We start from the raw sequence: 26,917 nt of genomic DNA, 5'->3' as shown, positions 1-26,917 counted from the left end.
AGGCTGCACTGAAGACGCTATTGTAAGAATGCAAGGCGAAGTACAACAAACAAAAACACTTATAAACACCGGAGAAAAAATGGTTTCTATGGAAGCACCTTTAAAAAAAACGGCTCTTTTGAGAGCCACCATTGCAAACGAAATACCCTACCCTGGTTGCCATTTATTACCCCCGCTCCCGCGCGCACAGCACGATAGGTCCGCGGACATCGCGATGGATGCAAGGTTGTATGTGCCACATCCAGCCCTTTTGCAGATGACGGCCATAGCAATGGCCCTGTGCACACTATGGCATTGCTGAATAAGGTTTCTGGGTGTGGATTTTACACACAAACTGTGATACACTATGTATTTGTTGATACAAATGCAGAAGTTGCGGTTATGGATGTGTGCTTCATGAGCCACAGTGTACGGTTTTTAGGGGAGTTCGGAATACATTGATTGAAAGTGAATGGAACACACTGTGCATTGGTTGCTCATTTTGGATTCTACTATGTGGATTTGAACTGGTATAAAGTACCTCTAATGCAGTGACTGCTTTTGGTTTGTGAGACTTTGGTGGCACGCGTGATTATGCCATCATTATTGCTATTCATTGTCGAGGGAAAAGTGCACAATATGTTAAGTTTCCATATTGTTTGCAATGAAGGAGGCACTTGCCCAGGTCATGTGTATGCTTCCGATCTAATGCATAATTTTTTCGCATTATGCAGACACAGATCTGGCTGCGTTACTCTTCATTTGGTCCGGGAATGGAGAAAGCGTGGTACATTGTGAAGACGTCTATTTGTGCCTTTCCAACTCTGAAAACAGCTTTTTTTCATTGAACTATTTTCCTCTTCCAGTTGCTTTCCATTTATTTTGATCTTGTAACACACCACACAGAAGGAAAAGAAGGCAAGGCCTGGTACGGAAGGGGCACCACCTACAAAGACAACATAGGGGAAGTGCACAAAGAGAGGAAAATGTTGGGTGGCCCTCACTTAAATAGGCGTCGGTCATTGTCATGCTCCTCAACCAACCCTTCCCAAGCACTTTGCCTTTGTAGAGTCCCGCATCGCAGTACATGCACAATACAATGCCCTTTGCCAGGTAAGCGCAGCCTATGTTGTGCAAGGATGTTTTAAGGATCCGCTGCCATACACAACTGTTTCTGTTGGTGGCCGGAGCATCTGTGCAGAATGCTGTACATGAAATGATCCTAGTGCCCTGTTGGAAGGGCAGTACCCTGTCCACTGGTGCCTTTTACTTCGATTTCTGTTCTCGTCGCATGTACAGATACTTCATGGTACGCCATTAGCCGTAGGACCAGTATTCACGGACATGCATACATTCCGACAAGGTCAAACGCAACTTCATTATGTGGAGCAGGAAGAGAAGTATTCAGCGAGACCCATGCAGCTACACTACTTTTCTACCCACCACTGACATTCTTTGCGCTCTGAAGAATGTGCTGTTTGTTTACTTCTCTTTAGATGCACTTGCATGTGAGTGACCAAAGTGCACCAGCTTTGCCATTTTGCAGACTCACTGCAGACTGTTTACACCTGCAATTAAATGTTTACTCTAACTCTACGATCCGCCGGCGAACCCTTGACACTATCCGTCGCAGTGCTCACTGCAGAGACGGTGTGTCTGTTTCACGGGTCATGGAAAGGCGAGCAGCACATCGAGCAAATTAATGCGACATTTAACACACCCACCGTACATTGAAGGTTGCTATTCCTTGTTTTCCAGTGGGCCTCGTAGAGCCAGGCGTGCTGCAGCCATTCATTGGTAGGTTTGCACAGCAACCCACGCAGTAGCCATGACTGCTTGAAATGCATCTATAGGCCTGGCAACAGGGGCGGTGTTACCAGCACACAGGATGTCCTACGCATGCGAATGGCTGTGCAACAGACGTATGCTCCTACAACTACTTAAACGTGCATTGGAAGATGCAGCCATTACTGGATTCCTACAAAAACGTGCATTGTGATTGCACATACGCCAGCCAGGTGCGGTCTCCCTAGGAAACCTCTATATTACTCCCCTGCAGCCATCTGATACAGTACTGTGTGCCACAGACTCGTCATGTTTTGTTAACAGAAAAAGAAAAAACACACACTCCCCAACATTTAACATGTAGACCTTCAATTTCTAAGATACACAGACACTATTAGCAAAGGGAAGGGGTAGCACAAATGGATACATACGCAGGGGAATTTGCCCTTTCAACAAGTTCGTCATGAGGGCAGCCAAGGATTCATGCACAAATGTTAACGGCACGTTATGGTTCAGTTCATCTATCACAAACCTTTCACCTTCACAGAAAACACTATGCTAAAGCAACATTCCGCCCTACTAAACGCCTATGAAATTAACCAACAAAAAACATTGTTAAAGGGACGTTATGGTGTTATTGTGTGCCTATGATTTGCTTTCCATGTGTCCACCTATTAAAGAATAAAGGACTAGTACCACGGGAGTGAAGCATGGCTATAGTGTGGTTGTTTTTTTATTGTTGGTAAAACGGTGGAGTGCCGCCATCAACTCTGTGATGGTCCCAAATTTAAGTATAGGGTTGAGCGAGTCCTCAAAGAGATTACTGATTTTATGTGTCAATGTTTTAATACTGTGTATTGAACACTTATTTGAACTAATGGAGATCTGTCTGTGTAACATTATCGATGTATATATTTTTCAGTATATCGGTGTGGTGTGTTTCTAGTGATATGTGTGGGGACTAATTGTATGTTTGCGTCAGTCCAGTACCCCCTTCTTGGAGCTGAACCTTACCACTAATCATGCTACTTGAGGTTTGGCTCTCTTTTTATCTAGGTGTGTTAGCCCCCTCTTCCGATTAGGGTTAGTGGTTGTGTAGCCCTCACCAGAGTGTTGTACAAACACTTTCTTAACACAAGTCTAAGAAGCAAATGTGAATAATCAGCAGAAGGATGTTGGGACATTTTTATAAATGGGACATTTCATAACCATTACAAACTGTTAATTACCTCAAAGGACTAAACTGCATTTGTTAGATACCATTTTTCACCAGCAGTGAATACCTCTCCAGTACTGCCTTTATTCCTTCATTTTGGTCCCTTCTCCTGCATCACCTATTAATTGGGCAATAATGCCTTCTACGGCAGACCATACTGGTTAGTTAACAGCCCACCGCCATAGAGAAAAGCACTATGGCGGTAGGCATTTACCATAGGGTATGGCACCTCAGCATAATATGGTGCTAATTGTTTTGGGGGGGTGGTGTGTGAAAACTGTTACCGTGTTTAATTTAGGCCGGCAAAGAGTGTGATGAACAAGGGAGCACAGACATCTTGCTTGAATGTTGGTTTACTCTAGGTTTGAGCCCCCTCTCTGAACAACCTAATTGTTTGCTCACAGCCTTTCAGGTGTTCATAGTCTATTAAGGCTGTAAGGGCAATGTGCATGTGCTCTACCCCACCATGTTAGCCCCCTACAATCTATTTATCACAAAACTCCTGACTGCTTGAATATCAATTGAAACTGATCAAATGCAGCTTAAAAGGTGTTCATTAAATTAAATTCCCAAAATAGTTTTATTACTTTAATATACTTGCTGCATTCAGGTATTTTTAGAGATTTAAATCGGTGAAAAATTGCTGATTGCTTTTACCATTGTTCCCTTTGTTGAATCATGTTGATAATACATGACACCATTTTAAATTTCGATTTGTAGGTATTGTATTTTAACTTTGTTTTTGTCTGTTCCAGACTCGATATTTTATCCACCATAATGTAAAATATCTGTGGAACCCCAAAACTCAATCCTTCCAACAGCTCACGGCACTTGAGAGAGGTGTGTCCTGCTCTGCCGTTCACAAGTATCACAGCGCCGGACTTTCTCGCTCCACACAGGACTATCGGTAAGTGCTTTGGGCAGTCTTTGATCGTCTGTACAGGGCAATTGGTGATTTATTGTTTTTACTTTAGTACCAGGACTATTAACCTAGATAAGCAGCAATTTCCATTCCTGCCTGGCAATTGGTAAGAGGTTTTAAAAACTTTTAGTTTTGTCAACAGCTCTGTTTTGGGCAGCAGTCCTAACTCCAAGCTAAGAGGCAATTCATGTTCCAGTTGCATGCTGTATAAATGATCACATCTATCCATTTAGAAAATACTAAATTCGAGGGGATTGGGTCCTCCGACGTATTTCATATCTATGACAGTAATCACCACAGCTGTGCTGCTTCGGAAAACCAGTCCGGATTCCGATCACGATGCAGCAGAGAGACCATCACAATCAAAGTTATGGCTGACTCTCCACGTTCTGTACAAAGAGGATCCCTGCCTACTCGATCATTCTTCACCTCCCTTTCACTTTCATTTCTGTTGACCGTGAAGCCTTCTCAACATTCTTGACAACTGCATCGGCTTCAACGCAACAGACCTGTGGCGTTGTACCCCTGTCAACTCCAGAAGACACCAGCCGCTCTAGTTGGTTCCTAGAAGGTCCCATTCCCCTGCCCGTAACCTGTGGGGTTCAGATTTTGACAAAGACCAAATTAATTCTCCTATAGAATATTTTCAGGAGTTCTCAAGTGTCGAACTGGCTTTCGGAAATAAAAGCTTTACAAAGTTATACCTAACTAACTCATGATGGCTAACTACCTGCGATATCCCCCTTTACTTCACCGTAAGAACATCTTCTATATTTACCTGTTCTACATTCACTTCATCAGCCATTTACTTCTTTCATTTACTTTTTCTTACCAAGGCATAAATTAGTTTTGCAGAATTGATTAGTTGAGATTGCTAAATAAAAGAATTTTGATTAGCAATATGATTAGGAATTATTTGTATTATTTTGAAAGGAACGGGAAGTAAATTGCAATAAGCCACCAATAACGAATTGTCTTTTTTTTCATATACACAAAAGCCCCCTGTGATCTGGAAGTCTTGATATTTAGCTCGTGTAATTTTGAATTTTATAACTCGCTTTAATATGATCTGACCTTTAAAAAAAATGTAAAAAATAAATAAAGTACCACACTTTAACAGGGTGTAATCCCTAAAGCCAGGACTGGCTGAACAACACACCTCACAAGTCACAACTCGGATCTTCAAACTCGCCCATTTCTTTAGAGTTTTAAGACCTTTACAAAAATTCAATAAATTCAAACACTTCTTCACATGACCAAGGCACACAGCTTTCTAAATCTGCAGTTCAACAAAGCAAATACTTTTTTTATGCATCAAATAAGTAAACATTTTTGAGCCATTATTGCTTGTATGAACTTCAGAATACTTAGTTTAAACTAAATAAATTAAATGAAACTAAAAAACACATTCGGATTTTCATTTGGGATAAACACGGCTCAAATAAGTGACAGACTCCAGGTTCAGCTTGTTACCATTTGGGATAAACACGGCTCAAATAAGTGACAGACTCCAGGTTCAGCTTGTTACCAACAGCCCTAGACCCCTAGACGACGTGAATGTTAGAAGAATTGAAAGACAGATGAAATAAAGATATGAAGAGCTAAATGTGACTAGGTGAAAGTATAGCACATATGTAAAACACAGTCCTCTCTGCCTATTGGTGTTTCCACCTCAGGTCGTTTTCAAGGCCCAAATCCTCATCTGGGATTGAGCCCGTGACATGTTGGTCCACGAACTTTGGAGCATTAAAAATAACGACATTTAAGTCTACAAATACTTACCGATATAAATACTCGAACATAACCATCCGCCCAGGCTTGAAAGGAATTGTCAAATGAAATTGTCGGGTATTGACAACCGAAATCAAAAAGACATAGGGAGAACATTTGGGCCTTGAAAACGACCTCGAAACACGTGTCGGCTGTGTGTTTGCTCGAAGAATAAAATCACTCATTTTGGAGATATATGATGCCAGTGGTTTTTTGGATTGACTTGGAAATAATCTATGGATAAAAAGGATGGACTTGTAAAAATAACAATTTCTGAAACTAAAGTTAAAAAATATATGGTTAGAGCGCAAGATATCCGTCCGAACCTTGTATTCTAATTTTCACTTTTACAAGCTTTGTGGGAAGCTTGAGGGTAGGATATAACCTGCAGCCAACCTGTTCATTACAAGTTCTTTGAGTGGGAACGAGCGCACACAGTTTTATAGCGATCCCACATTTTTTGTAAGTCTCTCTGCCTATTGGGTTGAGGGCCAAGGAGGACCACCTACAAATTAGGAAGGACTCTAAATACTCATCTTTACCCATACTAAACCCGGTTCCATTTCAGACTTTGAGATATTTGTTGGTGTCTGCTCTTTAGTGCCAGGAAGCCACTGCAGATATCACTGTACTCAACAAGATTCGCAACACAACTCTTGCATCTCAAAATCTAAGCTGTACTATATACTGTGACCTTTTATTAAAAAATACATCTCCAAAAAGACCCAACGGTCATGGTACCAGCTTGCTGCTCTCAGCAAAGTCAAGCCCTCCACCTGGAGTAGATGAACAGTTGTCCCAAGCCCTAGCCACTTCCAACTTAGTGGCAAAGCCCTAGTCAAAGGAGTCTTAAGATGCCACCTTGGGCTCCCTGAAAGCCACCCAGAATGCTTCATTGCAGGACTAAAGTAATTCAACCACACCACCCGCAGCCTCAAGGAGATCCACTGGCTATCCTTTGAAGCATGTATTGTGTTCAAGACCGCCTATAAAGCAATTCAAAACAAAACCTCACTCTAACTGTACTAGAAACCAACAGTCTCCAGAGGCCAACAACCACCAGAAGCTATATTGCACTGAAAACCAAGACTGCAAGGAGATGGTAGGTGGGAGGGGACTAGGCGAAGACTGTCTTTCGAATGGATTGTGTCCTCCCACGTATTCCTCATCTTGTGATATTCGATCTGCCAGCTTCGCTGCTTCGGCATTTATTTTGTGGCAGAGGTTGCGGTGCACGAGGTAGTGACGTTGATGTCCTACGACGGGCTCCGTACTGTGACGTCACCCTCAGTATAAATAGCTTGTGCCGCGCCCGTTGACTTCAGTTCTGTTTTTCCGATTGCTTCACTCTCGAACGGCACGCTTCGAAATTTTCTTCAGAAAATTTTGTCTTCATCTATCCTTTCTACACCCAAGACGGGGTTCAAAAAATGTATCGACTGCGGTTCGATGATGTTAACAGATCCTCACCACATTTGTCTTTGGTGCCTAGGTTCAGATCATCAAACCAGCTACTGTGGCTCCTGTCAGTCGATGACGGAGACTGAGAAGGCCCTTCGTGAGAGAAAAGGTAAACTGGCAGTGGGGAGGGATGCTTCTAAGGCCTCCTCGAAGGCCTCGTCAAAAAGACATAAAAAATTGTCTGATTTGAAAGAATCAGATCGTCATAAAAAACACTCTTAACAGATCACGATCTTGTAGTAGATCAAGGCGCTCTTCATCTTACTCTTCAAAAAGAGTTAAAAGGAGACCTAGAGCTCCCATTGGTACGATGCCCGACTAAGTCGGATTCCCCAAGAAAATGGGAAGATTTTAGAAGGAAGATGATGGAGGTCTTTGAGAATGCGGCCTCGACCCCCCCCCCCCCCCTCAAAGAAGCCTCAAAAGAGCCAGAACCTGGTCGCTCCATCGGACAACACAGGGAAGTCAGGAACTACTGTGGTAAAATCCAGTAGTATGGATGAAACTCGCAAGACTCAAGTCGACGTCAAGTAGTCGAGGAATCCTCGAGACGAGCGTTTCCCCGACACCGCATAAAAAACAGAAGTCGTCAAACATCTGCAACTTCGTCGACACCATCTGCGCCAACAGCGTCGACATCGAAGCCTAAAGCGTCTTCGACGCCTTTGTCGAAGACACCATCTGTGTCGTCGAAGATTACTTTGATACCATCGAAGGATCCTTCCATTCCTTCGACTAAAACAAACTCATGAACAAGACAGGAGATTTACTCCATTACCAAAATCAGACTTTGTCTGTCTTCGAGCTTTGAAGAAAGTGGCTCTGAAGATGAGAAGGTTTCTCCTTTTTGGAGTGCAATATGGCACTAGACAGGTTGCAGAAGAACTAATCAATCCAGAATCGAAAATGAGACCTGTGTGAGACTCTTCACTCTGCTAGTGGCATTGATACGTCACCTGAGCTAGAGATTGGGAGACCTGACCCTGCAGAACATGCAGATTCAGGGTACAGGAGTTAAATGAATAGAGTGGTGCAATATATGGGTTGGTGTAGAGCCTCACCCACCTTTGACCAGGATGACATGACACACATTCTAGATCGGGGACCCCAGAAGGATCCAGTTCTAGCTTTCCATAGGGCACTTCAGAGAACAGTAGAAAAGAACTGGGAAGCTCCTGACAACATTGCTGCAGTAAACAGTAATTTTCCAAAGAAGTATAGAACTTCTACTTCTGATCCTGAGTATTTGAACAGGCATCCCACTCCAGAAAGTCTGGTTATTCAGGCTGCAACCACCTCAAGACAGACTGCATATCCAACTATCTCTCCGGATAGAGAGGATAAGAAGGTAGATGCTTGGGCCCATAAAGTTTTTACTTCGGGTAGCATGGCTTTAAAGTCAACTAATGTCACCTGTACCCTGGCCAGGTTCACACATACCCTGTGGGACTGTATTTCGGCAGCGGCTGAACATATTCCGGAAAGCGAGCAAAGGAAAAGCTTACTGAATATTGTCAAAGGCGGAAAGGAGGCAATGGGGAAATGTCTCCAGTCTGGACTGGATACTGCTGAAGTATCAGCATGTCCATGGCTACAAGCACAGTGCTGTGCAGATTTGCGTGTTTGAGGCGGTTTGGTAGTAAGGCTAATGAAAGCCTAGAAAGACTACAGACCTCAAAAGCGGCAGCTAAATCTCTTAGCGCCTCCATGCGACAGCCTCAAAAACCCTATTCGGGCTCATCTTCCTGGAGGTGTCGTCCTTTTCGGTACTACTCCTCTTTTGGTAGAGGAAGAGGACCGGCCTTTCAAAGGGGCAAAAGAAATGTCACTCGTGGTGGACGAGGAAAGACTGCAAAGCCGTCCTCACGAATGGCATCCTTGCCCTCAACCGCTCCTACAGCCGCCTCCAAATCACTCTGAGGCCTTATCAAACAAAACCCCAGTGGGCGGCAGAATCTCTCAGCATCTGAAAGAATAGTGGGGTATTAATTTGGTTGCTTGGGCACTGGAAACAGTAGCTCAAGGTTACTGCCTTCCCTTCCTAAAAAGGCTTCAGGATCATCCACCGGGAACCAACTCTGCCAAAATTTCCGACCCGCTCCTGTTGCAGGAAATTTTAACCCTGCTAGAGAAAGGTGCAATAGAACATGTACCTGTAGCGGAGAGGAACAAGGGTTGGTACTCCCCTTTCTCATCCCAAAGAAGGACGGAGGATTGAGACCCATCTTGGACTTAAGAAACTTGAACAAGTTCCTCAGGAAGGACAAGTTCAAGATGGTAGCCCTTTCTCAGATCCTTCAGGCTCTCCAACTCCAAGACTAGTTGGTATCATTGGACCTTCAGGATGCTTACTTTCATGTGCCAATCCATCAAAAGCACAGAGTACCTGAGGTTCGCAGTTGGCGGTTCTCACTATCAGTTTTGAGTTCTGCCATTCGGGCTGACCTCCGCCCGAGGGTTTTCACCACGCTGATGGCGGTGGTGGCAGCGAGTCTTAGGAGAGGGGGGATTCAAGTCTACCCCTACCTGGATGATTGGTTGATCAGAGCACGTTCTCCCGAACAAGCTCAAAAACATCTGGCTATCACCTGTCACTTCCTTCACAAACTGGGCTTCTCCCTCAATTTCAAGAAGTCCCACATGATACCATCCCAAAAACTCCAGTTTATCGGAGCGGTTTTGGACACTTCCTCGGACAAAGCCTCGCCTCCCGAGGTGAGAGCTCTCCACATTCTGCAGATGGTAACAAAGTTCCAGAATGCCCAGCATCTGCTGGCCTAAGATTTTCTGAGGTTGCTCGGCCTCATGGCATCCTGCATTTTTCTGGTGCCAGACGCCAGATTGAGAATGAGATCCCTTCAGTGAGCCCTCAGAACTCAGTGGTCCCAGTTCTCGGGGAGTATGTCGGATCTTCTGCAAGTCTCGAGTGCAGTTGCTCAGGATATACTATGGTGGGCTTGCAACGACAACATCCTCAAGGAAGAATCTTTTTGGCAACCATGGCCGGAGATAACCGTAGTAACGGACGCCTCACTCACTGGGTGGGGAGCCCATACCAATGTTCTGACAATCAGCGGTCGTTGGTCTCCATCCGAGTCCAAACTACACATTAATCTATTGGAGCTGAGGGCAATCAGACTAGTGCTAGAGGCCTTCCTGCCCTCTGTACAGGGAAAGTATGTCCTGATAATGACGGACAACACGGTGGCCATGTACTACCTCAACAAGAGAGGAGGCGTAGGGTCACTACCACTGTGCAGAGAGGCAATGCAGTTCTGGTTCTGGGCAATACGAGAAGGAATCGCTCTATCGGCAGTTCACCTAGCCGGAGAGCAGAACACGGCGGCAGACGCTCTGAGCAGGCAGACCAGTCTCCCACGAGTGGGAGCTAGCTCAGGAAGTCCTTCTGGAGTTCTTCACCCTTTGGGGAACCCCTCAAGTGGATCTGTTCGCGACCCCGGTAAACCGGAAGTGCGAACAGTACTGCTCAAGGGAATTTCCTCCGAGAGGAGCTTTTGGAGACGCGTTCATGGTGGACTGGAAGTTTCCACTGCTGTATGAGTTTCCTCCAGTCCCCGTGATTCCTCAAGTAATCAGGAGGTTGAGAAAGTTCAGGAAAACCATGATCCTAATTGCCCCGGATTGGGCCAGGAGGATGTGGTACCCGGACTTTCTGGACATGTCCATCTGCCCTCCAATACGTCTTCTGCAAAGAGGATTTTCTCTCGCAAGAGGAAGGTCGGGTTCTCCATCCAGAGGTCAAGACACTCAACCTTCACGCATGGTTTCTGAGAGGTTGAGATGCAAGGATTGGGATTTTCCGGATGACGTAATGGAGATTTTGCTTTCGGCCAGAAGGCCAGCAACGAAATCTTTGTACTGATGTCGTTGGAACAAGTTCAGTAACTTGTGCAAAGATAAGGATGTGGACCCTTTGGCACCCCAATGGTGCTTTCTTTCATATTGCATCTAGCCAATCTGGGACTCCAGATAGAAACAATTAAAGGATATCTAGCTGCGCTGTCCATTTTCAAGCGCTCCTCGGAAGAGGTTTCCTACTTCAAAATTCCATTAATCCTTCAATTCCTGAAAGGGCTTACTAACGTATACCCTCCAGTACCTTTTCATGTCCCAACTTGGGATTTAAATCTAGTACTTACGTTTCTAACTTGTATACCTTTTGAGCCTCTGCACTCCTATCCCTTGAGGCTTCTAACATTGAAGACTGTCCTTCTTGTAGCCTTAACATCAGCCCGCAGGTTTAGTGAACTACAGGCTCTCTCATGTAAACCCCCATATACTACGTTTTACAAGGACAAGGTAGTTCTTAAAGTTAAACCATCTTTCTTACCAAAAGTAGTTTCTGACTTCCATTTGTCACAAAAAATATTACCAACTTTCTATCCTCATTTTGGCAAGGAAGAGGAGAGACTGCATAGACTGGACCTCAAAAGGGCTCTGTTTTTACATTTCAGGATTGTCAAAGTTCCGTCAAGATGACCAACTTTTTGTAGGCTATACAGGTAATAAATTGGGATTAGCGGTGACTAAACAAACTATATCCCGCTGGATCATTCTGGCTATAATTGAGTGCTACAGATTGGCAGGAAAAGACCTACCGGATGGGCTATGAGCCCATTCCACTAGAGGGATGGCTACTTCTGTGACTTTGAAGAGGGGAGTCCCTGCAGCAGATATTTGTTCAACTGCAACATGGGCCTCAATGCATACTTTCATCAAATTTACCACAGCTTTGGGAGTCGATCACAAGATGAGGAATACGTGGGAGGACACAATCCATTCGAAGAACAAGTTACTTACCAACAGTAATGTTCTTTCGACTGTTCCTCCCACGTATTCCTCATCGACCCTCCCATCCTACCCCACAGTACAGTTTGCGTTTCTTACACTTTCCTCTCACGAAGACTCTTATCAGTCACGGGGCATGCTTGGGTGTTCCTTGAATATTTCCTCAAAAAAACTGAAATGAAGCCAACTGGCACTGCACAAGCTATTTATACTGATGGTGACGTTGACACGGTATGGAGCCCGTCGAGGGACATCGACGCCACAACCTCGTGCACAGCGCCCTCTGCCGGAAAAAAATTCCGAAGCGGGTGGATACGAATATCACAAGATGAGGAATACGTGGGAGGAACATCCAGTCGAAAGAACGTTACAGTTGGTAAGTAACTTGTTCTTTTCCTGCTCTGCAGTCTGTCAATGGAACAAGTTACCAAAGCAGCTCAGACGAGCCAAATCCATCCTACACTTCAGGCAGCACCTGAAGATCCTACTCTTCAAAGAAAATCCTGGAAATCACTATCAAGCCACTCAGCAGTCTGTTGTTTCCCAGCTATGTTCACGCTCTATACATGCCATACACACATCCCAGATCATCTGTTATGATTTACAAAAACTGTCCTTTTCTATTTTTCAGGGTGTTGTTCAGAAATGCCCATGAGGTTAATTTCTCATAAGTATAGGATGAAAAGCTATGGATTGAGGGAATCTTTCCATTTTACATTTTATTTTTTTACTATGGCCCTATTGTGTAAGGGACAGGTTTTCTTTTCTCACTGCACATGCTGCACTGTTACGGTTTCTGCAAGACTTTATCTGCATTGTATATTATCTGTTGTCGGACACACAAGCTGGTTTACTTTAACAATAAGCAGTTCCCTTTCAGAACGATCTTTGTAAACACACATACTCTGCGTGTTGGCGTGTAAAAACAGGAAGTTAGGACTGCTTCACGGTCTGTATTACATGTGCAATGTTTTTGTGCCACCGTTCTCTGCACAGCTTCCTTACTACTGAAACACATAGATTTCTCTAGTACTAAAATAAAATGCATAGGAGGTAACGCTGTATCTGCATGGGGAGAGGTTATTGTGGGCAAACCAAAGGGATCCTGAATCTGCAATGGCTTTGCCTCCCAATTTTCTCCATTTCACAAATTCTCCCAGTCAAGCCCATTTCCCTCGCTTTCAACACTTTCAACATGAATTTCAGCTTTCATTTGTAAAAAGTATCTAGCAGTGCAGATGCAAACATGTCTCCAGCTCTGGACTGCACTTGCGCATGCTCCCTTTCGCAAACGATAGTCCTTGCCAAAGCATGTTGGGAATTGAGTTGTTTGTGTTTCCACCATGCAGCTGCACATATTGTCTTTAGTGCCTAGGTGTGTAGACTGCCTGGGTGCACACCATGTACAGAAATAGACAATGCCTGGTCCCTCTGCACTGGAGATGTTTCACACTGTTGCACGGGCACACATCAAGTGATTTGTTGCTTCAAAGAAGAGTTCTCTTTTAATCGAGCAACCAGGCCTGGAGGTGCATTCCTTGCATGTTCCAGACCTGGAATGGTACAGGTGACCCTCTCCTGAACCACACGGCCGCTTCTATTGAGGACTTCCCCAGAGTGATGCCACTTTAAGCCCAATCCAGGTGGTGTTCCCCTAACCTTTTCCTGAGCTTCAGGGCCTCTGTAAATGTGGCCTTCCCCCAAGTTTCCTCAGGTACTTTTTCAGGAACTTTCTCCTGTGCCCACACTGTGGGAATCGCATGTTTTTAGAGTTAAGACCCCAGGTGCTGCGTTTGTGGCTTTGTCACTGCCGAGGACCAGCTTTCGCTTTTACGTGTGGAGGTCTCTTCATCATTTACAGTCAAGTCAACTGACAGGATCCCACACTTGCTTGATCCCATTTGGAATCATTTGGCTCTCCTCACTGGTGAGCAACTTACTGCGAAACAGTGCATACCTACGCCCCCTTATTTGGATACTTGCATTATTCTCCTCTGCTGTTTCACACCTGGTTCTTTAGCAAGATGCAAAACATGTGTGAGGTGAAGTACAATGACATCCACACAAATCAACCTGACAACATTGAGGCATGGGTGCCACCAAAACGTTATGTTTCCTCCCATGAAACGGATCATATGTACTCAAGGCGTGCTTATAGGTGCATTCCCGGAAGGGCTGGATCATGATCTTCGAGCCGGGGAGATTTGAGCTTTCCCACGCAGGACTCACAATTCCAGCCCAGGGTGAACTGGTTATCTCCTTCTATGGATACCTTGGACCGCTCCAACCTCACCCATTTTGATCCAGTGTTTAGGCTCCTCATGTTACCCACAGGTTTGTACTGCCCCACTGAGTCCACCAATCAGGCAGCACCCAGTTCATCACTGCACTAATTTGTGAGGGAGCTTTCCCAAAGGTTCTCGTTGAGGGTTTAGAGTTCACCAAGCAACAAGTGTTGGTAATTAAGTCAGACGTTTAGGAACTTAAGGATCATTTTAGGGCTTGTCCATTGAAAATAACCAGACAAACTCCATAAGCATTTCCCGGTTATAGTATAAACCTGTTGACGCTTCTCTGCTTAGAATAGAGATGCATAGGAAGCATTCTTCAGGCTGGCATCTAAGGATCTCACCAAAGGAGATCCAAACAAAGCTACACTAACAAGAGGCCCTTTAAGGAAGATGGTAGAGTTGAATCCAAGATTTGAAACTAGATTAAGTTGAGGTTGTGGTGCTCGGAGTGCTGCCTGCAAGTTCACCCCTAAGCAGTGACTAACGTAACCTGCAAATGAGTAGGAGTCAGAATTCCTGTAATACGCAATTAAGGCTGCATGAGTTTGCCAGTAATCCTTGGAACGAGGGTGCGTAGATGAGTCCTAATGTTTGGTTTTCCACTTTTCTGGGCGACAGTCTTCAGGAAGAGCCCCTGGCAATGATGACAAGATCAATGGTGCGGATGAGCTTGGAGGAGACTTGAGTCGGACAATGATACTGTGGTAATGAATTGGTTACTGCTGCTATCGTTTCTCCAAAGGAACCTCCATTGTCCTTTCCTGCAGAATTCAGAGCGAAACGCTTTCTGGTTTTTAGAAACAAGACAGTTATTCCACTTCCGAGACTGTGGTATGCATGGTTAGAAATGTTTGGCTTGGCATATGTGCCAAATATGACGCAGCAGGGTATGGCGTTGAGGAAGGTGGCGGTTTCCATAGCATTGGAAGTAGCTCTGCTGTGCTTGTACTACGCCCCATGTAACAACGACAAAAGAAATGCGCAAGACAGCCGATTGAAGCTCACATCTCGTTCTACTTTACTACAGCAGAGAAGGACCGTATGCTTCTTAGTGAGTCTGTTAACCATTCAGTAGCAGTTTTCTGATATTTTCTTGGACCCTGGCCACCTGGACCGCAATTGTATTTCTCTCGTCTGTTTTCTATGCCATTCACTGTACTATTCATGATTCCCTGTTAGTGAATGTTTGCCTAATACCATATCCGAAGCCCCCTGGGTGGTTTCCTGGATTGCGTGCCCTTTGGAAGCACATCATCCAGCCCCTCTGGTTCTTGAAAACGTTCTTATTTTCACTTGTGTGCCTCCCTGGAAAAGACCATTCTTTGGACTAATTGTGACTGTTACCATCGTATCACCAGCTCCCTCTGTTGGATCTCCACTGAGCACCCTTTCACCTTTATGCTTAATCATGCCCTTTGGGTCAGCTTCCTTGCAAACTGAATTGGTTTGCATCCATGAGGCAACATATCTCTGGGCAGCCACCTCTGGTCTATGAACATATATTTACACAATAAGCCACTCAATAAGTTCCCAGTGCACTCTTAGGCCCGGGAAGAACCAAGCAGTATTCCTGCTGCCTTTTCATCCGAGCCCTCTCAGAGGAATGTCACCTTCCCCTGATGCCCTGTGAAGCACGTTAGTAATTCAATCCTGACCCACTTTAGGGGAGCACACACCAGCTACAGAGATTAGAATGTGACTATGCCAGCTTGTTTGATGGGAAGAATGGCTCCCTCTAGTCAAAAAGGAGCAGAGCGTTGCCTTCTGGATGATCAATAGTTTAGCATTAGATCATTCAATATGATACTCAACAGTCTTCCCCTGTTACACAGGAACAATTCCAGGGTGTTTACTTATAGATCGCTCGGGGTCTCCACAGATACACACTGGCAAGATGGAGGGCGGTATGTCCCATCCCTCCAATCAACCCATGTACCTTTTTAAAAAAAGAGCTCAACCGATGAAGGCCAGCCTCATGTTTGTCACGTGGAGACACACCGAGGGATGTCGGTTTAGGTGTTGAGCAGACCTTCACCCAGATAGAACTGGAAACAATCCAGTCATGGTAGCCTTTGTGAGCTGCAGGTCCGAGCACATGTTTGAAAAACAAAGATGAACGTTGACTGTGAAACATGTACAGGAGAGCAAAATCGGTAGCCAAGTTGCAGGACTTTAGACACCAGGCAGCCATTTTGCACTTGCTCAGAGAAAATGGCGTCACTATGATGCAGTCTCCAAACTGTAAACTGCTTCCATCAGACTATAACATTCTCATGAATAAGAGAAAACGCACCCAGGGACCCTTAGGGCAACTTTTGCATTTTCTTTTGTTTGAACACAATTGTACATAATCCGAGCCCATGGTCCGTGCAAAGTCTTGTTTGGTCTGTGCAACAAAAAAATAAACTGACCTTATGCAGAAAAAGCCAACCTTTTTTCGATTGAGAACTGGGAGATCTTAATATTCGTCTGAAAACAGACTGGGCAAATAGCAGTTTGACAGGCAAACAATATTCTAGAATAGTGGGATAGCCACTGAGCGGTTTGTTAGAGATGTCAAGGAATTTACAACGTTCTGCAAGTTTAATCGCAAAAGAGCTTTACTCAATGTAGAATCCCCAACCCCCCACCCTATCATTTGCATTGTACCCCTACCCTGATTTCCTTATGGACTCCTAGTCCTCTTCATGGTTCTCCCATGCAGTTTGTGATCCCAATAGTTGTGCAGAATATCTTCAAACTTGTTATAGAAATACATACTCCACTTCAGTATTGAAGGCTTTCTCTGGATCAGCACTGCCTGTTTCCACTGGGAAGCCAACAGAGTTGTCTGAGTGATGGGTATGGCTCTATTTTTCAGCGATACAACTTAACTAGTATTTACATTTCACTATAAATTAGCAACATCTTGACTGGGATGTGCAACTGAAATGTTTTGTGGTGTGACAGTTGTGTTAAATGTTCCTCCAGAAATGTTGATCTTTTTGTTCTGAAAAAGCAGTAGAAATAGAAAGGCTTAAGTAATTTAAAGACTTACACCGCTTTTACCATGATGTCCGTGAACCCATCTGTTAGATGTAGTTGACCTAGCAATGCTAACATGCACTTGCAATTAGATACTTCCACTATCAATTTTTTTGCTTCTTTGCTTTGCAGCAAGCTGTTCTATGGAGCCAATCAGATCGAAGTGAAAGTGCCTTCAATCGCCAAACTACTCGTCAAGGAGGTGAGGCTGGGGCATGGGTTCTTTGTATTACAGTTTCTGGATTGCTCTTGCTGGATTGTTTCTCAAATAGTTAATTCACTACCACGCCCAGGATGTCCATACTCATTGTCCTTAATTTTAGGTTTTCAGTCTTCTGCATTTCCTTATGGACTGAAATACTCAATGGGCCCTTTCTCACCTCAGTCTGTATGGCCTTTAAGATTACAGTTCCCACCATGCAGTGATTAGGATTCAGTCTCTTGGGACTACCGGTCCCCATATGCAATTGTCCCGATTCATTGTCTTCATGGAGTTTGTTATGACATCCGTTCCTAATCAGTGGCTCTCATTCCCGTCCCTTCGGACCGTGAAGTCTACAGGCCTCAAAATCGTTTTATCGTCATTTCCCCGTTCTTTTTGCTTCTACCTTCTCGCAGGTTATCATGCCAGTAACATCTACAATGTCAAATATGTTGCAGCATACTGTTACCAGACCAGCGTCTTGCGCTATTCTGTACCTTTCCTTTCATTTAATCACGTCACTCGCATGAAAGCCATCCCCTCACCCTTTTTCCTCCCCCTTGCCGCTCTAGTCTCCCTCTCCCGAGGCTAAGTTAACAGTTATGGTTTGTAACATGGCATTTCTTGGCGAATACAAATTCTATGCACAACAAAAGAATGGTTCTAAACCTGCTATATTCATACACCGTTGGATTGGTTGGTGGCGTTCATAACCTCGAAAGAAAACAACCAAAATTTAAGATTCTAGAGTGACCGAGCAGATTGATGGAAAAATCCTATCAAGTGGCACACTCTTGAGTCCGATGAAAAGCTTCACTGTGCTGCTCTGCCCAGTCAAGCGTCGCTCAAATAACAAAGGTCTTTGGAGCGTCCTTGACTCAAAATGTGCCTCTCAAACTCTGTCCCGGAGTGTTTTATATGGTCTTAACCATTTCTTTGTGCCAATGAGTGCAGGCTTTGATGTTTGTATCCTGTGGTTGCAGTTTGCCGTTATCCTCCCTTGCATTGGACGAACGCCAATTGCCTTCACAGAGGAGTTGGACATCATGTTCTTACGCAATGGACTCGAACCAGTCGTGAAAGAGGGGGGCATTACTAATCTATCTAGCTATTGTCATCCCTCTGGTGCACCCTCCAGCACTAGGTAGGGATATACAACTAAGAGTAAGGACCACCTTTGACTGGTTCCTTACTTGGTAGCTTCCTTCAGACACCTATGTGGGACTTTAGCAGAACATGTTTTTTTAGTTAAGTGGGCTTGCCAGTCCCACCAAGGTCTGGGCTAAGGCTTACAACTAGCCCTTCACTTTTCTCAACCTTTCTTTTTCATTCTCCCCTTTTTGCCTTTCTCTCTGCCCCCTGTGTATTGGCTCTACCCCACCTCTTCTCTGCCCCAATTTTTCTGGCTTGCTTCTCCCGCCGCTCTATTCTGCTCTGGCACAATATTCTCCCGATAGGCCCAGCCCTCTCTTCTCCGCGGTGGGCTCAGCCCCACACTTTCTCCTCCTGTTACCAATATCCTCCCGCCCCCACCTCCAGGCTGCTTTCTACCTGCTCTGCCCTTGGGCCTGGCTTCTTGTCAATGCTGGTCCCACGGATCTTGCTACCTCTCGCTTGGCACCCTCTCTAGCACTTTGGCAATGTTTGCTTGGACAGTGATTTTTTTTCTTTCTACATCTTGGACCTATGTTGTCCTCATCTTTTCTTCCCTTTACTCTTGTTCTCCCTCCTCAGCATAACCAGAGCCTGACCTACTTGGTGCTGAGGCAGAGTTGAAAGGGTCCCCTGTTGGCCAGCTTGTTTGTTGTTTGCTGATTGGCACCACTGTCCCTGTCCTGGTGCCTTGTACGCTCTGCCCTGACAATGTCTGTTTCAGATTGTCCCACAGAGCTACTGGGTTCCGAGCAGCCCTGTATCATGTCGGCTGAAGGCCTATCACAGGAAAATGTCCAGTCCACAAGAGGAGCTAGGAGGCAGTTGGCTCCCACAAAGCGTGAGGATTGGCCCAGGGAGACAGCTGACCAGAGTGCACAATGAGGGCTTATGGATGTGTACAAACCGGAAGGGTAGGGCTATTCAAAGCCTATCCAGAGGTTTAGAGAGAATTGTTTAGGTGAGGGCGGAGGAGGTGCAGGAGGTCCAGGAGGTCCAGGAAACAAGAAAGTAGTGTGATACCAGTGGAGAAGTTGGAGGGGAGTACTGGCATGTTTGGTGATTGTGAAAGGTTAGGTGTTTGGAGTGTGAGTGGTACCAATTTGGGGTGGGTGTGATTGAGGGTAATGTTGGAGTTACAGCAGGAAGGGGAGCGGGAGTGTCAATGGTGGAGGAGAGAATATTGAGGAAGAGTTGGAGGAGTAGCAAGAGCATATTGGAGTAGGAAAACAAGTGCAGTGGAGGGAAGTAGGAAAGCATTGAGAGGAAAAGAGAAGACTGTAAATCGAGAGGGACCATCACTGTTATGTTACTTTGGAATTCCAGTAGGGAGTGAGAGTAATAAAGCCACAGCATTTAGGCCCCCTTATGGGGGCAGGGGGGTATCGCATTTAAACCTGGATGTTCACCCGTGTGTACAAGTAACCATAAAAACTGAAAAACTGCTATCTTTAGCTGAGTGAGTGCTTGACGACTCGTTACATCTTCCTACTCATCTCTCTAGCTTTTCTACCTACAATACCAGGAATGCCATCCACTCCATTGCACTGCTAGTGAAAAGTGAATGTAGCGGCGGGGGTAACGCATGGTTATTGGGAGACTGGTGCAGGCGGGCACAATCACTTTTAGGCCACTTTAACACGTGACCCTCCTCTTACTTGTCACCAACCCCTGCTTACCTGAGCTCATGTTCACCTGGGCGCTCCTCTTTTGGAATTTGATTTGGGACGCACAGGCAAAGGTTAGGACAGGATTCCCTTAAACCCCTAAGTAAGAAAACACTGAGTTATAGTAATTTGGTGCACAAGGGAAAGGCGGACAACAATATGCTGATGTATTATGGTATTTAGTGACCGCGGACCTAGCTTCGAGAAGCAACGGAGTGCTTTACAGAGATATACAACTGTACAGATGCAGAACAGAACGCTTTGCAGAGGTAACAGAACAGATATACAGTAGGGCGTGGGATACAGAGGGGCACTGTCATAGCCACTAAGGGTCATCACTTTCATCCTCCAAATTTATCTCTGCACACTTTGTGTCCGTAGCACGTGCATCCAGTGGCCATTGGAAGGCACTTGCAGAAGTCTATGGGAGTGGTGAGGTGGGGCCACAAGTTGAAGCTAAAGGGGAGTGGCTGGGGCCAGGCTATTTAAGCCAGCCCCACCCGCATGTAGAGGCTTCGCGTTAGTCTGCTGTGTGCAGCGTAACGCTTACCGCCGTCTGAAGCTATTACCTGTTTCCAGCTCAGCACGCATCTCATCAGGTCCTGGACATTATCTTCAGCGCGCATCTACATGATTCCAGCTTTCAATTTCAGTGCGCATCTTACCTGAATCCAGCCATACCATCGCTCACAGCGCAGCTACTTCAACTCTACCTCTGCGATGCGCATCTTACCTGAATCCAGCCATACAATCGCTCACGGCGCAGCTACTTCAACTCTACCTCAACTCTACCTCTAAGACCTCTCTAAGACGAGCATCTTACCTGAATCAGCCACACCATTGCTTGAAGCGCAGCTATCTTCAACTCAGCATCTACAGCGCGCATCTTACCTGTCTCTGCAAATCCATCGGCTGCAGCTCGTCTCATCCTCACCTGTCCGAGCGCACCTACGCGGGAGTCTTCTTCTCGTCCAGCATCCTCACGGATCTTCCATCTATCAGCCGCTGACAGGTTCTCGGATCGCCGCTCTCCATCATCCGACGCGGGGCTATCCGTGCAAGAGAAAAGGAACGCACAAGGTTAGAAACTGCTTAAACATTTAACACTTGGCCGCGCAATGCCTAAGCCTTGCGTACCACCTTGAAACCCTACTTACCTTCTAGTGGGGCCGCTCCATTCCCCTTCTGGTACCGTGTGGACTCGCTTTCAACAACGCGACGCAGAGTGGCCATCTTCACACCTATTGGGAAAAGGAAAGACATTATAAGAATTACGGACAAGAATCATTGGGAAAGACATTGCAAAAGCATACGGACAATAATCATTGTTACGAACACTTACTTCTAAATTGGATTTGTCGCAGCCAGTCTGGGGGCCATCACGTATACGGACCAGTGAAGCAACTAGGTGTATCTACAGTGACCAGAGCAGTCCACACTACAGCAGCTGGGGGTAAACCCGGATCCAGGGGAGCCAAGTCCAGGGAGGGCTCCAACCGTGCCCCAACGTACCCGCAGAGATCAGATGAGCTTAACAGGCACAGAGCAAGGGTACAGCTGTACCGGGTGGTGGGGAGAAGAGGGGTGATGTGATGGCCAAGGTGTTGAGGCGGAGAGATTCCTTGAGAAGGTGGGTCTTGAGTTATTTTCTGAATTGTTGGAGCGGTTCTTTAGTTTTTAGTTTGATTACTCCTACTTTTGTTCTGGTACACAAGCAGGGTTTTAGATGTTTTTGCGTAACTAATAAACAATAAACATTTAAAAAATATAGATCGTCCTTTAAAAAAAAAATCTCTGTATAGTTTACTATTGATAGAACCCTTACTTGGTAGACAGCCTGACCAGGGCTGTTTCAAGATTCTTGCTGCTGCAGTTTGTGATGTTCGCAGGCAAATGACAGTGTGAGTGTAGGGGCCCAAAGTCTTTTTATGGCTGGGCTGCTCATGCCAGCAATCGTCCCCAGTGTGTGGTGCTGCCCCTTTATGGTCTAAGGACAGGCTACATATACATGGAGAAGCCAGGGAATTAATTGCAGCAGTAGGGATCCTCACAGACCTCAGCCAACCAGGGCCGCGTCTGACAGCAGTGGCTCAGGGAATCCTTTTGGGTGCATGGCAAGGGACCAGCACTTTGTGTTTTTTTTTTTTTTTTTCTTTTTTCTTTTTCCTCACAAGGGCCAGGAGATGACTGTAGCGATGGGCAATCCCTGCTGGGGAGAGCACCACTAATGAAGAAACCGGAGGTCTGCGGTGGTGACAGGCGGTGTGCTGGGGATGCGGCGGTGATTACATTCACACCCATGCCTTTCAAGGGAGCGCCGTTTTAGAGGCCCGGGCTGCCGTGGTGCACGGGAGCGGTGCACCACTCCACTCTCTACGAGGGTTGACAACTGTTTTACTGGTGCTCCTCTTTTCTGTTAGAGTAGATGCTTGTGGGCCCTTTACTGAAATTATTTTCGTTTTTCCTGGAACGATCACTGCTTGGCTTCTTGTGCCGGGAATGTATTTTTTTTATCACATGCAAAGACATTTAATACTTGGGAGTGTTACATGCCTTTTGCACTGTGGCTAATGTGGTAATCTGGGTCAATAAATACTGTCCTCTTTCTGCCTCCCTGTGCCCGTGTGCCCACCTCTTTCCCTTCCCACTCTTTAACTCCATGAGAATTAAGTTTTCTATAGGTTTTGGTAGTTTCTCTAACATAGTCCTACTAAAGTGGCATGGCTACTTTCTGTCTTATTGATACATGTGGGAAGTTGGTGTGCAATTGGCTCTCACATCTCTGATTGAATACATTTTACGCAGCAGGTTCAGATATGAGTGCTTTTTGGCTAACTGGCATGCCTGGATGCATTGGATGACTCAAGAGTACCAGGAGCATCTCCAGTGAACCTCCTCCAGTGGCGGGCGGGCGGGTGGGTGGGGTGTGCGGGTGTCACACACACACACTACATCCTCTTCCTCTGCCGGTGCTCCACAGATGACTGACGCATATGGAATTTCTTGCACTCCTCACAGCCCCCTTCCTCCTTAATGGTTGTGGCTTTTACTATGACGGTTTCCCTTAATTATAATTTAAATCTCCACATTACTCAGTCTTACTTTGCAAACTCCTTTCGTTATAAAAGTTAATTTAACGTGGAAATACCCTTTGCCATGGGTTCTCAATCTTCAGGTCTCCTGCTGCACCTGGCCTGAGACCTTCTGTTGGTCACCACCCTCTTCTGTTGATGAACTCACCAGTTCTTGCTCACAAACTGTGCCTTATCCATTTTCGTTCCTCAGCCAATCTGATATTGCAAACCTTGCTTTTCCTGTTCTTACTACTTTTTTACCTTCTACACAACTGATTCTCGCCATTCTCGTCTGGTGCCTCTCTCCCAACTGCCATCTTCTCAGATCCGCGGCTTCTCTGCATAGTGGTAGTGGCTCCACGTTTTGATTTTTGATGAAGAATTGCACCTCCACTCCCTATATAGGTCTATTATTGTCGGCCTTGAGGGGTCAGAAATTATAGGCGTATACACAGTTGTAGTTTTCTCAGTATCCAACATGTTTATTAAACGGAAATGGGTTGGATGAATGCCTCTCTACCCTAAAGAGTTTCCTTGTCTAGGAGACTAAAACCAAAGATCAGTGCGTCAAGTCTTTCAACTTAAACACTTGTGTCCAAAACATTCTAATCTCACACTAGAAATGAACAGCTAAGGGTGTAACGACATTTCTCTGCCTTATAGTTGGCAAAAAGTGTTCATGGCCAAAAGAAAATGAGCAAATCCAACAAACCTTTTCCAGGTAGAAACCCTTGGTTCCAGAGGAGGATTTCCTTTCCCATTTACTTTTGGGTAGGATGGCAAAATGTCTTTCAAATAAGTTTCTTGGTGTTCAGGTATGATGGCAGAGTTCCTGGTGTACTCCCCTACCAGGCATCTGTTCACAAAAAGTATTTTTGGAAATTCACACAACTTCAAATGCTTGACACCTCTATTCACCAAGACCTCCTTCATATACTTCCAAGACTCCTTGGTTTATTTCTCTGCCAGAACTTTTACAATATGGGTACATTTCCTTTTACAACTGGAATGGCTATCCTGTTGTACTTCCCTGCCAGGAATCCATTAGTGGGTTTTTTAGATTCTCTGGTTTCTTCCTCTGCCAGGCAGCTTCCCACAATTTTAAAGTTCTTGTTTTCAAATTCAAACTGCCTGGTATGGTTGCTTGCCAGGGCTTTCCTTATGGACTTCTTAGATTCATGGTATACTCCCCTGCCAAGTATCTTGCAACAATATCTTACAACTTTCTATTCTCTTGGTGGATTCCCTGGTATAATCCCCAGCCAGAACACTTTTTGTTGGGGTCTCGCAGATCGGGTGTACTTCTCTGCCAGGTATCAAATGTCAACTGCCTGGTAAACTCCTTTCGCCAGGACTTCCTATAAATGTCATTGTCCTTTTTAAAAATACCACAGTTGTATTACTTCACGGTTTCTATATGCTTAAGATAATGTTTGCTCCAGCTTTCCCCACATTGACATCCCACACATAGGGACTTTTTTTTAGCTTTTGTTGCTCTTTGCTATTGGCATTTATTGGCTTAGGTTAACACTTGCTTCAGCTTGGCCCACATTGACATCTTACACATAGGGACTTGTTCAAGTGTTTCATTCTATTAATTCGGTAGTCAAATGTTCTAAATTCATTTACTTGGTTACATGCCTGTCTGTACGCGACGGGGGTCCCCAGTGGCTCTGGGCCAATTCACTGGTACTCTGCTGCGTTCCCAACCAATGTCGTGCCTCTGCAAGGCCACTTCCATTCTCTGACGACCTCTTGTGCACTGCGGACCTTCCTCCAAAATTCCGGTCATCTGCGCGCACACCCGCCGGCTTCTCGCCATGACATGGGCTTGAGACTGCTGCTTCTCGGCACCGCTGTATCTCTGATGCTCCTTTGATGTGCCCGATACTCTGACGGTCCTCAATGTGTCTGCTGCGTCTCTTCTCCTTTCTCGTCACGCTGGCATGTTCTTCTCGAGTTTGAGCTGCAGCATGGATGTGCCTGTTCTCTTGACTTCCTCCAGCACGGTTTTCTCCCGTTCTGCTTCTGTTGCGGATGCCATTTTTAAATGTCCCGCCTATTAGTAATGTCACCACTTCCCCCGGCAGTAGCCTCCTCCCACATGATCCTCCCTCGTATTACCACCCCCAGGATCAGGTAGCGGCTGCCTTCCCCTGTCCTCTTAGGAGGAGCTCATCGTCTCGGATTTAGTGATGACTCCACAGGATTCATCAAAGCCTTGGCTAGCAGACTCGCACCAGGTAATTTGTTAGCCCCAACTGCTTACCAGCTTTGCGTGAAAACAATGAACTGGCTCACCTATGCATTTTGGCATGCCCTACACTGCACGGGTGTGGTATTGCTTGCAGGAAGTCTTTTCTGCTTCCTCACTTTACACTCTTTCTTTCAGCTGCATCTGTTTTCTCTTTGCTATCCTGCAAGCTTACTCACCTTCTGGAAAACCTACAGAAAATATTCCTGATTGTGTAATGCTAGCTGACTAGTAAAAGAAAGCTCATGTCAAGGAGTCTTGTGTAGCATGGACATCTGCCATTTTCATGATCTCTGGATCTCTGGATGTATGGTTCTGGAATAAAGTTGGAATGGGGTCGAGAGATATAATAGTCGATGCAGGGCTTGAAATTAGGATTTGTTGACCAGGAGCAAAAATCGGTTCTGTGGTAATGGCATCACCTGTAAGTCACGAGCTACCACTGGTAAGCCCATGCCCCATGGTCTGTCTAGAATGGCCATGGCTGCAAGCCATGAGCATTGGCCACTTTACGAGGGTATAGTGGACACTGAACTAGGATGCAGGCTAGGTGCATTTAATAACTGGTGTGGTTTGGTAGGGTTGGGGTCATGGTTGAACCTCATGCCCTAGACAATTCAACCATGAACTACATCCCCAGCATGCACTGCTGAAAACGACACATCAGTATGTGCTGCAAGAAAATGTTGTTAAAGAACGTTTATAGTTAATTCATACATGTTAAAAGGTATTAACTTATACAGCGCTGAAACGTCATAAACCATTTTCACTAATATCTGAAATTTACTGAAAAACCTTTCTTAAAGGGCCTTTATGGTTACAAGGTAAAACAAAAAAAATAAAAAATTCAACAGTTATGGTAAGCTATGCAACCATAACTCACGCCACCACCATGTAGTGCTAAGACTAACACACAGGACATCAAAGATGACATCAAACGGCAAGCCCCAAGAGGATGACTCTCTCCTCTTGGTGGGTTCACAGTTCTCCGGGAAATGGCTCCCAAGTTACTCTTTACATTTAGGCAATTCAAAATCTTTAGGGTATGTATCGTCTTTGGGATTCTCTTTTCAAAGTGTTTTTATTTGGGTGCGACTACCAGACTTGCAAATCGCCTAGGATACTCTCCTGCCAGTTTTTTCACCACCTTTTTATAACCTTTCCCAATCTCAAGGGTATGGATCCTCTTTGAAATTCTCTTAGTATAGTTTATGCTGGTAGTCCCACCTGCCAGGTCTTAGATGCAGTCTCTTTCACTTTTTCCAGCACAGTGTCTGGCATGAATTCACATGCTCATGAATATTCTCCGTC

At 45.3% G+C, this 26,917-nt stretch overlaps 1 protein-coding gene across 3 annotated transcripts in view; it reads left to right on the top strand.

Annotated features, from left to right (window-relative positions):
- Nucleotides 1-26,917, top strand: part of LOC138567068 (polyamine-transporting ATPase 13A3-like) — a 656,189-nt gene that overhangs the window by 160,348 nt on the left and 468,924 nt on the right. For all 3 annotated transcript variants that reach the window (XM_069644931.1, XM_069644921.1, XM_069644914.1), the window contains 2 exons: nucleotides 3,736-3,887; nucleotides 17,390-17,459. In XM_069644931.1, the coding sequence (XP_069501032.1) occupies nucleotides 3,736-3,887; nucleotides 17,390-17,459 (222 nt within the window). The remainder of the gene's footprint in view (nucleotides 1-3,735; nucleotides 3,888-17,389; nucleotides 17,460-26,917) is intronic.

Source organism: Ambystoma mexicanum, chromosome 1p, assembly GCF_040938575.1.
Source record: "Ambystoma mexicanum isolate Mex_15411 chromosome 1p, UKY_AmexF1_1, whole genome shotgun sequence".
Lineage (NCBI taxonomy): Eukaryota > Metazoa > Chordata > Amphibia > Caudata > Ambystomatidae > Ambystoma > Ambystoma mexicanum.
The sequence above is the reverse complement of the archived record's forward strand: the minus strand, read 5'-3'. Positions and strand labels throughout refer to the sequence as shown.